This window comes from Prinia subflava, chromosome 20 (assembly GCF_021018805.1).
Source record: "Prinia subflava isolate CZ2003 ecotype Zambia chromosome 20, Cam_Psub_1.2, whole genome shotgun sequence".
In the NCBI taxonomy this organism is placed as follows: Eukaryota; Metazoa; Chordata; class Aves; order Passeriformes; family Cisticolidae; genus Prinia; species Prinia subflava.
Genome location: NC_086266.1, coordinates 6,701,624 through 6,717,062, shown reverse-complemented (window position 1 = coordinate 6,717,062; position 15,439 = coordinate 6,701,624). Strand labels below are relative to the sequence as shown.

The 15,439-nt window shown below is 40.7% G+C and overlaps 1 protein-coding gene across 2 annotated transcripts in view; it reads right to left on the bottom strand.

The window, feature by feature from the left end:
* The window catches only part of ABCB7 (ATP binding cassette subfamily B member 7), a 39,781-nt gene extending 24,636 nt beyond the window's left edge, over positions 1-15,145 (bottom strand). For both annotated transcript variants that reach the window (XR_010082747.1, XM_063416520.1), the window contains exons 1-4: positions 14,947-15,145; positions 9,410-9,487; positions 7,816-7,902; positions 2,956-3,075 (exon numbers count right to left, since the gene is read on the bottom strand). Coding sequence is in view for 1 of the 2 variants with exons in the window: in XM_063416520.1 (XP_063272590.1) it covers positions 2,956-3,075; positions 7,816-7,902; positions 9,410-9,487; positions 14,947-15,120 (459 nt within the window). In the remaining variant the exon portion in view is untranslated. The remainder of the gene's footprint in view (positions 1-2,955; positions 3,076-7,815; positions 7,903-9,409; positions 9,488-14,946) is intronic.
* Positions 15,146-15,439: the final 294 nt, after the last annotated feature.

Here is a 15,439-nt window from a genome sequence, read left to right as displayed (position 1 = left end):
GAATTTTTCTGAACTGGAAGATTTAAAGAGACAAATTATTTCTCAAGCAGCAGGACAAGGAGAAATGAACTCCAGCTGTTTTGTGGGTAAGTAACCAAATTAAACTGGGAGTGTATTCCTTACATTTTTCCCCTCTGGCTAAGAATTTCATAACCTACCTGTCTTCTGTGACTCTTTGGAGTTTTCAGAATAAAACTGAAGCCACCTTACAGCCTCTATTTTAACTGGAAACCTAATGTTGTAAATTCAGAGGTATAAAACCTGAAAATCTTTTGAAAACTCAAAAGGAATTGGCCAAAAGGCTTACAGAAGTGTTTCTTTTGGGGGAAGGTGACTTGCAGCAGCCATCATGACTACAGAGTTCTCTATGCAAATCCCCTCAGAACAGGGCCCTTTAGACAAAATCCACAATAAGGATGTAAATCCTTCAGACACAGAATTCACTTTGTTCCATACTGAACAAAGAAATCAGGCCAGGACTGCAGTGAGGAGAAAAACATGCTGGTGTTCCTGTGCTGACACAATAATATAGCAGAAAAACTTTAACAAACAGCTTGTGTGGTCTGTGGAGTGCACTGTAATTAACCTCACAAGCAACCAGAACAAAGGGCTCCCAAATGGGATAACGAGGAAACCACACACAATTACACACAGTCCAGGAAAGGCACAGGTAAACTACTTTGTACTGCATTTTCTCCAGCACAAAGTGACCTTTTCTGCCTTTTCTGTGCTCTGGAAGGGCAGCAGCTGTTCAGGGCTCAAAGATGTGACAGACCCACGACAGCTCTGGAATAAACTGCTGTACATCACTTGGACACACATACTTAGTATGTGTAAAGTATGAAGCAATTCAAGAAAAGTTCCTCCCAAAAAGGAAGACTGAGCACAGCTCTTAAGATGAGGGGTAACTCCTTAATTTGCAGTTATCCAACACAGCTTTGTAATGACAGAACAAAACAAAGAACAGTAGCAAAGGACAGCTAGAAGACATCCATGAAATTGTTCACCCCTGCCAGTTATAATATACATTTTCCATAGACAGCTTGCTGTGTATTTTCCCAAAGAAATCCTTGTTTGCCAAAACAAACATCCTCACAAAACACTTCTGCTTTCAACAAGCATCTCCTAAAACCTGGGCAAAGCTCAACAGGTTTTCTGCTTTTCTTCTGAGAGTCTGCTCTGGACATCAGGGCTTCTGGGCTGCCTTGTACAAATGTAAAGTGGGAAACTTAAGAGAACATTTAAGAGACCCAAATACCAAGTTACTTCCCCAGAGAGCAGTTCAACGATTTTCTGAAGGGGGAAACATCTCTCTCTCTCAGTAGAAATATAATAACTCCTTTTTATACCAAATACAGAGCTATTTGCAAGAGTCAAGGCATCCTGCTCATCAATTTTGTTTTCTTAACACCCTAGAAAGCTGCTTCAAACATTATTAAGACTTCTTAAAAGCAGGGTACAGTGTTGCCAGGATTAGAGGCTGGATTTACATTCTCCATCATATTCATGTAACACTACAAATTAGTGAATAGAGAAGTAGGGAGAAGAAGAGAAAAAAAGAACTTCAAGCATTTAAAAATTGCCTTCAGATTATTATTAACATTACTAATAAGAGTCTTTAAAAAGGAAGCGAGTTAGAATAATTTTCATATCCACCTGGTAGATCTACATCACAAAACCTCAAGGCATCTGCATTTTGAGCAGAGTTTCCCCCAGAGTTTTAAAATGCTGTGGGAAGCATTGCTGTGTGTTTTGCCCAGGCACACAAAAAGGGGGAAGCTCACTTGCACAGTCCAGCCATATTCTGCATTATCAGCAGCATCCTGAACTGCAGCACAACCCAAATATCTGCTGGAGACAGTCCCCACAAGTACCTGAGAGATAAAAACCTCTTGAGAAAGCACTGTAGACCAGCAATTCCTCTTCAGCCCACAGAAATGAGCACATTTCTCTCCCAAGCACTCCTCTTTTAACACCTACAGAGCTGAAATTTGTCTCTTCTCTCTTTTCATACCATGGCAATGGTGCTGAGTGCTAATATTAGCTTTATGTTTGGTTAAAATTGCTGTACTTAAAAGCAACCCAGCTGAGCTGTATGTCTCAATGGAATTCACAAAACTTCCTCCCAGTATTTTGCAATCAAATGTTTCTTTTTTTTTAATTTAAAGCAAAAGGAAGCTAACATTTGCCCTTCTGAACTATTTCTACAAGGTTTGCGCAGAATTTGAATTATATCCCTTTTTAATCTGCAGAATACTTTTGCATGACAATTTCTTCGAAAGAACAAATAAACACTAATGTTGTTGCAGGTAAGAATAGAAGATCCTTTCACATAACGAAATAAAAGAGCAATCCTCCATTTCATAATCAAAGACTACATGAAAAATCATTTGAATGAAAGCAGGGTTGTTAAATACAAAAGGTTATATACAGTTTCTCTTATACTGGGACACAAGAGGAGTCCCCAAAACAATTAATTCCTCTGTTATCTCATAGAGAAATATCAAGAGTGGAGCTCAAATCCCCTTTCCACAGCACAGCACAACCTGTGAACAGGCACCACCACACGGATCAGGTTCAGGGCTGAGAATGGGCACAGAGCCTTGAAGAAATCCTGTCTGACAGCACCACACAAGAGAGAAGAACAGTCTTTAACTCCCATTTTCTGTAATTTCTGAGGTAAATAATTAACCAGCAACGAAAAATCCTGGGATAAACAAATGGGATCAAGGGAAACAAAGATTCTGGTTGTCATCATCACCTCCCTAAACATGCACATGGGTATTACCTGCAGATACAACCTGTTCCAAAATCCAAGCTGTTATTCCTCATATACGCTCCCATGAAAAACCCACACATCTTAAGAATATAAAAGCCTTTAAATACTAGAAAAGAAAATGATTCCTTGTCCAGATGAACAGCAATTGTGGGAGCACAACAAATCCCTGTTCTTACCTTGGCACTTGCCAGGAAGCCCAGGGAGACGGCGACCCTGGCCCGCAGGTCCGGCCTGTCCTTGGGCCACACGTAGGACAGCATGGCCCGCAGGATCTTGCCAGCATCGATCTCCTTCAGCTGTGGGGAGGACAGACAAAGGCACTGCCTTACAAACACACCTTGGGAAGTAAAATAACTATAAATAAGAATGAATTTTATACACTCGGATCACTTCTGAAGTTTATTTGATAGGAAACGGACACTTGACGATGTCTGAGACTAGGACTGCCTATGAACATTTTTCAAGTTGGAAGTTTTTATGTTTATATCCATGACATGCTGTTATAAAATGTTCCATGTTCTCCAGAGTGCAGGTGTGGCTGGCTGCAACTTGAACATGGAAAGTCACAATTCCCCATCTTGAAACACTTGACAGAACAAACAAACTGACCCTTCTTTTTTATCTCCTCAAATTGCTGTGCAAAATTCAAGGGCTTGCTACTTCTTTTTTGGAAGATGTTTTAAAATAGCTTAGAAACAACAGGAGAGAAATGCAAAAATATTAATAAATTAACAAAATAACTGAAGCAAAAAGGAAGCCTGAACAGTCCACAATAAACCTAAAGAGTTTGGAGAACATTCCCTGACACTGGATAATCAGGCTTCACAAGGCAGAAGATCTAAATGGCCATATGCAGGCTTAAATGATTCTACCAATTTTAACTGAATTCTTAAAATAGGTTCTCCCCCAAATCTCAAATTTTGCTCAAAGTAAGAGCACAATCCATTTAACAAGACAGCTTGAAAAACATTACTTTTTCTGTTTGGGTTTATTTTAGGTTTTGCTTTGGGTTTATATTTCTGTTGTCGGGTTTGGTTGCTGTATTTTTTTACAGCAATGTAGGTTATTTTCCAGATGGATGGATGTCTGTCACTGACACTTCTGACTACCCCACTGAACTCTCATGCTAAATTATCTGCAGCTTAAACCACGTTTCCTAATTTGGAACAAGAGGATGTGTAGCAATACAGAGCACAAGTATCAATAACTCATTTTTCTGTGCTGGCTACATTGAGGTTAACTTTGAGGTAAAGACACGAGGGTTATCTAAGACAGAAAGGAGGGCAGCAAGGGCAGCTAATCTCTCCATTTCAGGCAATATTTTGTAGTGGGGAGGGGGGAAGGAAACAAAAAGTTGGTGCACACCTTTCAAAGATGACTCTTATGACAGAAAGCAGTAGGAAGGGGGAGTATTGTAATGAATCTTACTGTTTGAGGATAAACCAAATTAGTAAATAAATTCTCTGTTAAGGTCTGGGGTGAATAAGCAAGAAAGGAGAGGGCTGTTAAAAGGTAAAATTGCTGAGGCAACCAGGGAAGCAAATCCCATAAAGGTGAGCTTTTAAAAGCACCGGGAAATTCATCTCAGTTTTTCTAGTCACAGCTTCAAGCAAAACCAAGGCATTTTGTCCCCAGCTGCAAATGTATTGGAACATTACACAGAATAAGCACATTTCAAACTACTTTTAAAGAATGGATATATGGAAGATTTGTCAGTGGAGAGAGGATGCAAAAGTGCTTCTGTTGTGTGCTACCCACTTAAAAGATGGAGATATCTGCTGCAGCATATACACAAATCTTTCCATTTGAGCCAAGGATAAGCATAAAAAGCAGTTCAAACACGTGGAAAATATCTTTGATCACCACTTACAGGTTAAAAGGAAGTTAAAAAAAACTGGTACACATTAACACAAAAGATACAAAAGTGCAATCAGAGCAGTTCTAATTATATGTTGCTATTGGCTAGGCAGACTTTGCACAGAAAAGCTATTAAAAGGAACAAAATATACTGGCTGCAAACAAGGAATCTATTTCCTTTTTTCATGGCTCTGAACTGTGACAGAAGTAAATCCATTTAGAAAAAAGTCAGGAGGCAGCCACTCATTTGCCAAAGGCCTTGCAAAGGAACAAGAAGAAATATCAAAGGATGCAAAACACACATATTACATCAAAGTTTACCATGAAATAAATGTTAGTGTTGTACAGAAACATGAGTTAAAAATTGTTTAAATATGCAAGTGGCAACATTAAGAATTAAAATGAGCAATCTGTTCAATGGACTCAGGCCCTTTTTTGACTCTCTGAGGTACATAAAAAGGTTAAGAGATGAATTTATTTTACCTCCTTTTAAATGGCAGTAATCTTTTACATTTTCTTTCAAGGTCTATTTCTACAGAAATGCAAGGAATGGAAGGAGAAATATATAAATCAAATACAGCAGGGAGCAAAGAATGAAAGCCTTCTCCTCTTTTTGAATGCAGCACGTTTTTAAAACACACTATGCAATTCTGAAGATTATTTGCAAAAGAATGACCATTGACCAACTTCCTGTCCCTTCTACCCATCCCAGTCCAGGTTCTGGACCTTTTAAAATACCTAAAGAGGGGGAAAAAAAGAAGAAAGCCATAATTCCTCTTCACAATCTCCATGGTTATTGAACACTGCAAGCATTCACTGGGCTGACCCTGTCACTTGGTGGATAAAGCCTGTGCCAGGATGATGAGCTGTCAGAAGGGGGATGCAGAAAGTGCTAGTTTGACTTGAATTTAAGCTGTCACTGCTGATGAAGAGAGAAAGACACAGTTGTGGCTCCCTGTGTGCTCCCTCAGGGAGCTCTATCATCCCTTTTATTGTACCAGCACAAGTTTTTTTTCCCTCCATGAGGCTATTCTCCCAACCACCACCAAAAAAACCCCCAGAGCTGGTAAAGACCAGCTCTGATCTCAGCACTCTGCACAGCAGCCACTGCTGTAAGTAAAAGTTATTTTGGAATTTAAAAAAGTGTAAGTTTCTCTAGTAGTTACGTGTCAGATGAAGGTAATGTGCCCTTCACTCTGTGCTCATCTTTAGGATTCAGTTCTGTACCTGCAGAAGCTGCTATAAAAGGGACAATTTAAAATGTCACTCCCAAAGCCAGAATGAACAGCCTGGTTTGTCAGAAAAAATCTGCAATAGGGAAAGGTGTAAGAGAGCTGACAGGTATCTCACCTGCACTTCTCCTAAAAGTATAATCCATGGAAAAAAATGTGGTAAATGAGGTGCCAGTATTTTTACACACTGAATACAAGTGCATGTATACCTGAGATACAGCAACAGCACTTGGAGCAGCAGAATATTTCCTTCCCTTCAGTTTTGCTGAGAAATTCCTGGCAAACCCAATGTTATCCTGTTTTTTTCAACTCTTCACACATTTCACCTCTTTTACAGCTGGTTCTTGCTGCTTTATCCTGGACAGCTGGTATTTGTTTAGTTGGACAACAGCCTTAACTGACCATGTCCTGTATTAACCACGTTACAGCTGCATTTATTGGAATAAAGAAGTTAAGGGATTGATTTATACAGGAATAGCTGCAAGTAGTGGCTGAAGGGAGAATGCCAATGGAATTTTACACTGCCAGCAAATTTAAAAAAATATCATCTGGCATCAAAATTTTTGGATAACATATTGCTAGTGAGTTTTAGTGTTAAGCAACATCCAGCATCCCTCAAGGCTACTTGTGTTGTAGTAAACAGAACCTTCCATTTCCTTCCTGACCAGAGAAAAGCCTGGAATTTAAATATGTGAAACACAGAAGGAGATTCAGTTCGGTTTTGCCTGGGAAACCTCTGAAAAGAGCTTCTACCTGTTGCAAGGAGGGTCTTAAAATGAGTCTGAAGTTAATGTTACATGCAGAGACACTGGTACCACTGACTGGAGATGGCCAAATATTTTGTTTCCCCCTGTGCCTCATGCAGAAAAGATCACAGATGTTTACTGAAACAAGCTGGCTACACCTCAGGTTAGGAAATTCCCTCTTACTGTAAAACATACACCTCTCCTGACTTCTGCCTGACAAACAGGTCTGGATTCAATGAAGGGACAACTCGCAGATAAAAACTGAAGAGAAAATCCCAAGTTGACTCTTCAATTTCTTTACAACTGAGGCTGTAGGAGAGACATCCTCAGAACAGTTAAACCAGCAAAGCAGCCCTGAAAGACCTGGATTCTGAAACTGAAAAATCAGTTTGTCATCAGTGTGGTCTCCACTAATTTTAGGGAAGATTCCACCCAAGTTTGAACAAGTTATAACCATTCACACAGAATGATTCTGCAAAGACACAAAGCATCAGAAATAAGTGTGCCCAGGAAATGAGAAGATGCAAGTTCTGTACACTCCAGAGCTTTGATTTGGCAATTTTAATCACACAGTTGATACTGTCCTGTTTTAACCAAAAATTTGCCTCATTTTCTGATTGTAATCATTTGGTCTAATAAAAGATCCTGCTTCTCCTCATATACCATCATCATTATTTTAATGTGCTTCCTGCATAGAAATACAGTCAGAATGTACCACATGTATTACCATTAATTCCAAGTAAAAATACACCCAGTTTAATTGCTTCTCTCCCCTCCCATTTCAAGTGTGATTTTACCAACTGATGCAATAACCCACGAGCTGATTTCTGCTATCCTGTCTGCCAAGTCACAGGGAAATATCAGCCACAAACAAGATCAACAAACCAGGGAATGACAAGAAAACAGATTTTCCATCCAAAGAATCCAATCCAGCCAATTTTAAAGGAATGTGTAATAGTAAAATGGTATCTTTAATAAAATAAATAAGGCCCTTCAACACCATTATCACAAACATTTGGTGACTGAAGAGCTAGCAAGTCTACACTGACAATTTAACAGTATCAACTACAATATTTATATATCTACCAAGAGACTTTTGGACAAATTGTTGCTTGAGGTCTTCAGTTTTTAAGTTTAGTTTTTTTGAGGAAGCTGGTAACATTTTTTATTTAAAAAGCAATAATAATTGAGCAAGTTTTACCCCTTCCTTTGGATCTGTGTGAAGCCCTCCACCAGCATGGCCATGCCAACACATCCTCTTCTCTATCAGTTGCCACCTGGGCAGGATCTGTGTGAAAATGAAAAGTCAATTTGCAAGAATCTCAGGAAACAGGCACACGAAAGCCAACAGAAAGAACTACTGGCCTGTTTTGCCTCCCTCATCATCAAACAGTTTAAACTTGTTTTAATAAAAGATCTCACCTCGCTCTAAAAACCTTGCCTTGCTTAAGAAAACAATAATAAAAAAGGATATAATAATCCTAGCAGTAAAGAGTATGTTTCAGGCAGCCAGGAGGGAAAGAGAACAGATCCTTAAATATTGAAAATGAACTGAAGAACACAGAAAAAACCTGGAGGTTTTGGAAGATAACCATACTCAGGCACATTAACATGTAAAGTGGAACACATTTAAGCCATACTCTTTCCATGTATGTAAGAGTAACTTGACTTGAGGGTAAAATAAATAGATAAATCTGCTTCACACTTGTCTTTCCTACCAGGATGGGAATGGGCACAAGTTATCCCATTCCAGAGGCCCTGCTGCAATCCATGCAGAGGGGCAGCTTGGAGAAGAACCTGCCTGTTAAAAACAAATGCTCATTCCTCTTAGCATGTAGCTAAGATTCCCTGGAGAAAATTTCTGAATTTATTGATGCATGTAGATGTACTAAAAATCAACAACTCACTACCACCAGGTATTGTTTCAAATTCAAAGTGCCCTCCACAAAGAATGGACCTGTTAAAGATTTTTGGAAAAGAATTTGCTTTTTGTTTAAAATATTTGCTACATGTTGACAATTTCCAGGTTCAAGTTATGTAAATGCTCATTAGCAATCTTATTTTATGTATGTTTGTTGATAGCAGACCACAGGGTTTCCCAGATCAAAGTGTCATTTTTCACATTTTAAAGAAAAACATTATAAAAAACCAAACTAAGTAGATTTTGTACTTTGAAATCACAATGACCCTCAAAAGATTTTAGTCTTAAGTCTTAACTGCTTAAGTCAGTTATGAGTGGTAATTATCTTATAATTAAAAACAAAAAAGAAAAGCAAGACAAACACATTTCTCAGCTTCATTCAAACAAGTGCGTTACTCAGAAATATGTAATAATTCTTCCATGAACAGGAAAAATTGCATCTTCCTTGTGTTTGCACTGGTTTTAAGGCAAGCAGACCTCAGAGGAGGAAGAGCCTGACATCCTGGCACTCAATTATGAGAATATTCTACAACTTAAGCACAATTTTGAAGGAATAAAGCCCTACATAGTGAAGGAAAACTCAGCGTTTCCTACCTGGCTGTTCCTTATCTGGGTATTTTCTGTGCTTAATAAATCAATCTAAATATCAGCATGCAAACCCCACATTTTTAAGAACTCTTTTTTGAAGTTATTGTGTTATCATTAGTTTGCAGAGATTCAAAAAGACTTCAGAAATTAAGTTGCCATTTAACTTCAGAACTGTAAATAGTGAAATGAAAATAAATAAAAGTAACAGCAGTCAAAACTGAAAGATGCTCCAAGGGCTTAAGTTTCTCATAACTTGCAAGTTGGAAGAAGAATAATTTATACCCACCTCTGAATGCTCCAATAACGGCCTTGAGTAATTCCCTCCCAGACTGTGCCATGATCTTTGCCTGCAGATTGGTGGAATCTACAGAATAAAACAGGAGGGAAAAAAAAGAAGGAAAAAAAAAAAAAAAAAAGAAAAAAGAGAGAAATGAAAACAGAGTCATGCAGAACATGCACTTACATTCAGAGAATATTCATCCAGTTTATGTAAACAAGCATAACATGAAAAGAAGGCAGATGGCTTTGTTTTTTAACAACTGACCACAGAAAAAGAAAATTGGTGGGGAGCAGCTGTAAAATAAATTACATTCACACATCAGAAATGCTCAGTGACAATGAACTGAATTTCCCTTCCCTGAATCCCCACTCTCATCAGACTTTGTTTCTTCTGTACAACAAAAGCCCAGTTCTCCCTTTCCTCTCATTTTAATTTTCTCCTAGGTTGTCTTCTGAATTCTTTCAAATAGTCTTTTGTCCTGTTTCTCATTAAGAAATGTTATTTTTATGCTTATGGGTTCTGCCATTCCCAATTCCTCTTAGCTCAGCTCATGCCATGCTTGTCTCCAGAAGGCAAATCAAAGCTGCAGCTCCTGCCTGGGAAGCACTGGGACTACGAGGAAGCAGAGCAGGGCTGGCAACAAATTTTGGGTTATCAGGACACAATAGATTCAATATTCACAGATCCTTCAGTGCACCTTAACCTGCAACACACAGCTGGCACCAACTGCTCTACACGTTACCTTGCAAAGCAACCCATATTTTTATATTTCAAAGGACCAGAAAAGGTTAAAAGCACCATTTCTTTTCCTCAGAGGGACTGGCTGGCAGAGCTTCCCCACGGTGAAACACGGGGACCTCTCCTGGTGAGCACTGCCGGTGCCACATCAGCTGTGACACTCAATATTCCATCTCTCACTGCTCTGTTACAGCATTAACCACACACCTCACTCCACGGAACAACCACACCAGAGCACAAGAGCCAAAGAGCTGCTCAGCAGCCCATGGCAAAGGACAAACAGAAAAAAAAAAAAAAAAAAGAGAGAACTTGATCTTAAAAAAGGGTAATTTTACCAGCAGCATCATCATGTTTTATACCTTGCCTTAAACATCCTTTTCTTCCTAAGACATGTATCTCAAGTAATAATTTCATGAGTCATTTCAAAGAAAATTAAAATCATTTCTCCACAAGTCATCACATGGACCTGCTATTCCAAACATTTCTATTATATGACATTATATCCAGAGTGAACATCATAATTACACATTTTGCATTTAGTAGAGCTAACTGGTCTGGGTGAACCATCCTGATACTTCCAAGACCTGGGTGGCATTTCTAAAGCACTTCCTTGTAGATGCACTCAGAACTCGACAGCTTTTTCTCAGCACAGAGGATTCCATCTGAAGCAAGACACTTTCCACAGGAATGATGATGGTGTCATAAACAGAAAATATAATGGAAAAATGATGATGCTTCAGCAGTATTGCAAAGTAGCTAATTACTGTTTTCTAGAGTGCACCCACAGGACATCATAGAAATGTTTTATTAAAAATCCATCTCTTTTGACCTCAAAGTTCCCAGAGTTCACTTCTGGCTGAAATATGAAGCAAAACAACATCGCAGAAACAACTTCTACTAAAACACCAGCAGATTTGGTCTCAATTACTGCGTTAAATAGAGAGCCTGATTTCTTGACTGAAGCTATGAACTGTCATGGGGTTAAGACAGCAAAAGCATTAAAGGTTTTGCACGAGATACACAGAAAAACTTGTTCTTATTTTCAGCCTTGAGCCTGGAAGACTGGAGGGTTCAATCCTCTCTCAGGCTCCTGCTACAAAACAAATCTAAGCAAAGAAACAAAGAGTTAAACGAGGTGAACAATTTCCTTCACTGGTAATTGCTCTATCACAGTACTGACAGCAAACTGCCCAAATGAGAGGGGCTGAAGCCTTCCCTGCCACTCTCCACACATCCTGCAGGAAGACTCAGGACTCCACTTTCCCTCACCAGGGCTCCCTGGAGCTTTAGGACTACAAAGAAAAGCCATGCTTGAATCTAATCACAACACATAAAAGAAGAAGGTTATTGCTTTACAGAACCAGGAGCAAGTCCTGCTTATTTCAGAATTTAAGAAATAATGCAAGGAGCTCAAATTCTGGCATTTCCTAACTCCTGAATGCCTGACTCTGCACCATTATGTTCTTTTAATGTATTTTTGGATATGATTCTATAAACTCTAAAGGATGAAACAGATGTCTAGTACTGATTGCACATAAAAGTCATGTTGTTAAAGTGTCACGACTGTGGGTAGTAGTTTAAATACTACAAATGCAAACAAACAACAGGATTAAACACATTTGTGCAAGGTCAAACCCACACTTAGAAGTTTCTCTCTGGAATATGATACGTTGTGTTCCAGACATGATGCACTCCTCTCATGGGGATTTTTTTAAACTAACTGTAGCAGAAAAGATAACTGAAGGTGGGATTCAAGTTCCTCTGCAGCATTAAAGTCCCACAGTTAATTCTGCTGAGTTTACAAGGCAAGCAAAGAAATGATGAATAGGAACAAGTGGAGGAAAATGAGAGAAAAGGGTGAAAATATTCTGGTATAAAGATAGGCTAAATTGTCAACAGTATGAATAAATAAACTTAATGGAGCTACATTTAACAGTGGCCAATGTGCAATTTCTCTGGGCACTTGGATGGATGTGTCCAGAGCAAAAGAAGGGACCTTAAAGGTCATCCAAGTGTCACCCTCTGCCATGGGAGGGACACCTTCCACGACACCAGGCTGCTCCAAGCCCATCCAACGTGGCCTAGAACACTCCAAGGATGGGGCAATTTTACATATCCATTTTTATAGGCAGACACGTGGGACTGCTGCTCTGCTCAGCAGCAACGCCTCCCCTCTAGAAGGATTTTGAAAATTCAGGGAATTTCAAATAGCCCCTTCCAAAGCAGGTATTTGCCAGTGAGGATTGCTGCCACAGACTGTCCAACTGCACCTTCTGAGTCCCGAGGAGAGAATTTAGCAATGCACACAAACACATGAAATGTCTGGACAATAAACATCAGTGCCACCTTACAGAACGGACCAAGCTTCAAGTGAAAATAAAGAAATAAAAAGCCGAGGTAAAATATAAATAAATGTAACAAAAATACCTCAAACTTCTCTTGCAACCCTTTCCAGAGCAAGGGATATTATAAAGTTATGCAGAAGAATAAGCTCTTTATCACTGGCAGCTGGAAGGGCAAGATAATGGAAGGAAAGTCTCTATTTTGTACCGTTACAGTTACAATAATTTACACAGTCCTGCTTTCTACAACTGCCAAAGTTCTCCCCGAAAGAAACTCCTCAGTGTATTTCTTTGCTTATAAAGATGCCTAGCAAAATAATTATCCTTAGTTAAGGGCTTTTAGATCCTTCCAGTCAAAAGCTATTGTCTTTCCATTTAGCTAATTTAACTAATTTTTAGATTAATTTCATTTCTATATTTACATTGAATAGACTTTGCCATTGGTTTTATTTTGGATATAGGCAAACTTCTACCAAAAAAAAATGAAACCAAAACAAAAAACAAAGCCACAAATTTCCCAGGAAAAAAAATCCTCAAAAGCAATTGTAGAGTTACTCAGCAAAGTTTATCAAGCCAGGGTACCAGTTCTCTACTCAGCAGAGATCCTAAATTCCAAACACAAGTTTTGACATGATGAAGCCCTGCCTGCTCCAACCACAGGAGGGTGAACTGAAGGAGCTGTGGTTATGGAAATACAAACTGATCTCAATATCAAAAAATGAGGCCTGATCCCAGTTCCACAATATTTATGAAAGCTGGTTTCCTCCTCCAAAAATTCAGCTTTTTTCCTCTCCAGGATACAAATGTGATATGCCTTGGTATTTAGAAAAGCAAGACTCTAATCAAAACTACTGAAAAATATAAGTGTGAGGGGAAAAAAAGATTTGACTCTGTAATGCAACAGCACCGAAGCTACTGTATTTGACTCTCATGGTACTAAATGCCATAAAAAATATATGTATTTGTTTTATAATACAACTAGACTTACAATTAATTATAAGCTTTCCCCCAGCAGTGAGGAGCTCTGGTGTAACTGTGCCACAGCAGATGTGTCCCTCTGTAAAGTCCTTCCTGCCAGGACAACACATCTTCCTCTCTCAGCAAATTCAATGAAATGTTTGAAAAAACATGTCCCAAAATTTTGAAAGGCATTATAACCAAAGAGTCCAGAACACTTAAGTTTGAGCCTCCTGTTAAGAGTTTTTGTTTAATAAAATAAATGCTCGTGCATTTCACGAATTCTAATTTGCAGCCAAATAGGGCTTGACGCAAAAGTGAAAATTCATTACCAGACCATTAAAAAATGCATTAATTGACCACTTCTAAACACAAAAACGCCTAGAAACTAAAAAGCCAAAGAGATGAACACATATACATATCCCACAGATGTAGCATTAGCTTTCTAGTTCAGCAAATATAGTACAAATCCACATTTAGTGACACATGGCAATTAGAACTGATCAGCAGGGACTGGCATTCCTCACATGAAAATAAAGTCATTCAAAAGGAAAGCAGGAATATAATTAATACTATTCGTCACCATGATAACATTGCTGTTTGTTCCCTAACAGCTGAAATACGTCTCCAGGAACACCAGACAATACTGAGTATTCAGGTATATTTTAATGTATGCAAATACATGGGTAAAATATTTGATCTGCATCGACTTCAGCTCTCAGCCTCTTGCACAGGTTCCAAAATTAAAACCCCCCCAAATTTACCCTTTCAGTCCTGCTCATCTCATCTAATAACATAAAGTTAACTGTAGTCCCTGACAGAATTCTGTCTGTCAGGAAAAACTAATCAAGGTGAGTGACAAAGAAAAGTTACTTACAAACAGCAGTAATCTGAGGGGATTAAAAAAAGTTTATTACCAAAGAGAATTACAAACTGACAGTTTATGCAAGTTCATTCCCTCAGTCTTCGGGATCCACTTCCTTAAAATACTTTGAAAAACGCACGTGAATTACTGAAAGATGGTCTTTTGTTTGAGATAAAGTACTCAATATTTTACTTATAATAAAAAACAATTCACTTGGACATATCACAGCCTTCTATAGCTGACAGAAAGCATTCCAGCTCCAACTCCCTTCCCGCACATAGCGGCACAATTAGCTGCCAGGACAAGTTATTCACTATACACTCATTCCGCATCCGTTCAAAGACACAGGGGTTTCAATGCTTGTCCCCAAAGAGACCCCACGACACCCCTGGCCCCTCTGCAGAGTGTCCCCGCGGGTCCCGCCCTCCGGGAGCCTCCGGGAGCCTCCGGTCCCGCCCGCGTCCCCCGGGGCGGCGGGCGCCGATACCGGCAAGGCAAGGACGAACCGGGCGGTGCTCGCCGAGCCGGCGGAACAGCGCTGCGGGCACCGGCGCCCTCTGAGCCCCTCACCGCCCGCCCCTCAGCCCCCTCAGCCCCCGGCGCCCCCTCAGCCCTTCGCCCGCCCCAGCGCCCCCACACACCTGTGCGGCCCCCGGGGGGGCTCGGAAGCGTCGCCGCCCGCTCCCCACCGTCCCCCCGGAGAAGCAAGCGACGGCGGCGGCGGGCGGCGGGCGCAGCAGGGCCAGGGCGAGCAGCAGCCGCCGCTTGTGGGAGGCTGCGGCCGCCAGGCCCCGCGGTGCCCCCAGCACCGCCATCTTGCGAGGGCCGGGGCGCAGGGGATTGTGGGACGGCGGCGGACCCGCGGGAGGGCGGGGCGGGGCGGGGCGGGGAGGGTCCGGCAGACCTGAGGGGAAGGTGGCGGGTGGCGCCACGGCCGTGAAAGACTTCGGCTGCGCTCAGAGCCGTCCTGGCGGGCAGAGAGGGGATGCCCTGGGCCTCTCCCGGCACTGTGAGAGAGGGGCTGCTCTCCACCATGGTGTCCCGAGATGGGCAGTTTTGAGCTCCACCATAGCACTCTGCCACGGGCTGCCCTCGGCTCCACCATGGCGCCCAGAGAGGGGCAGCGCCTCAGCC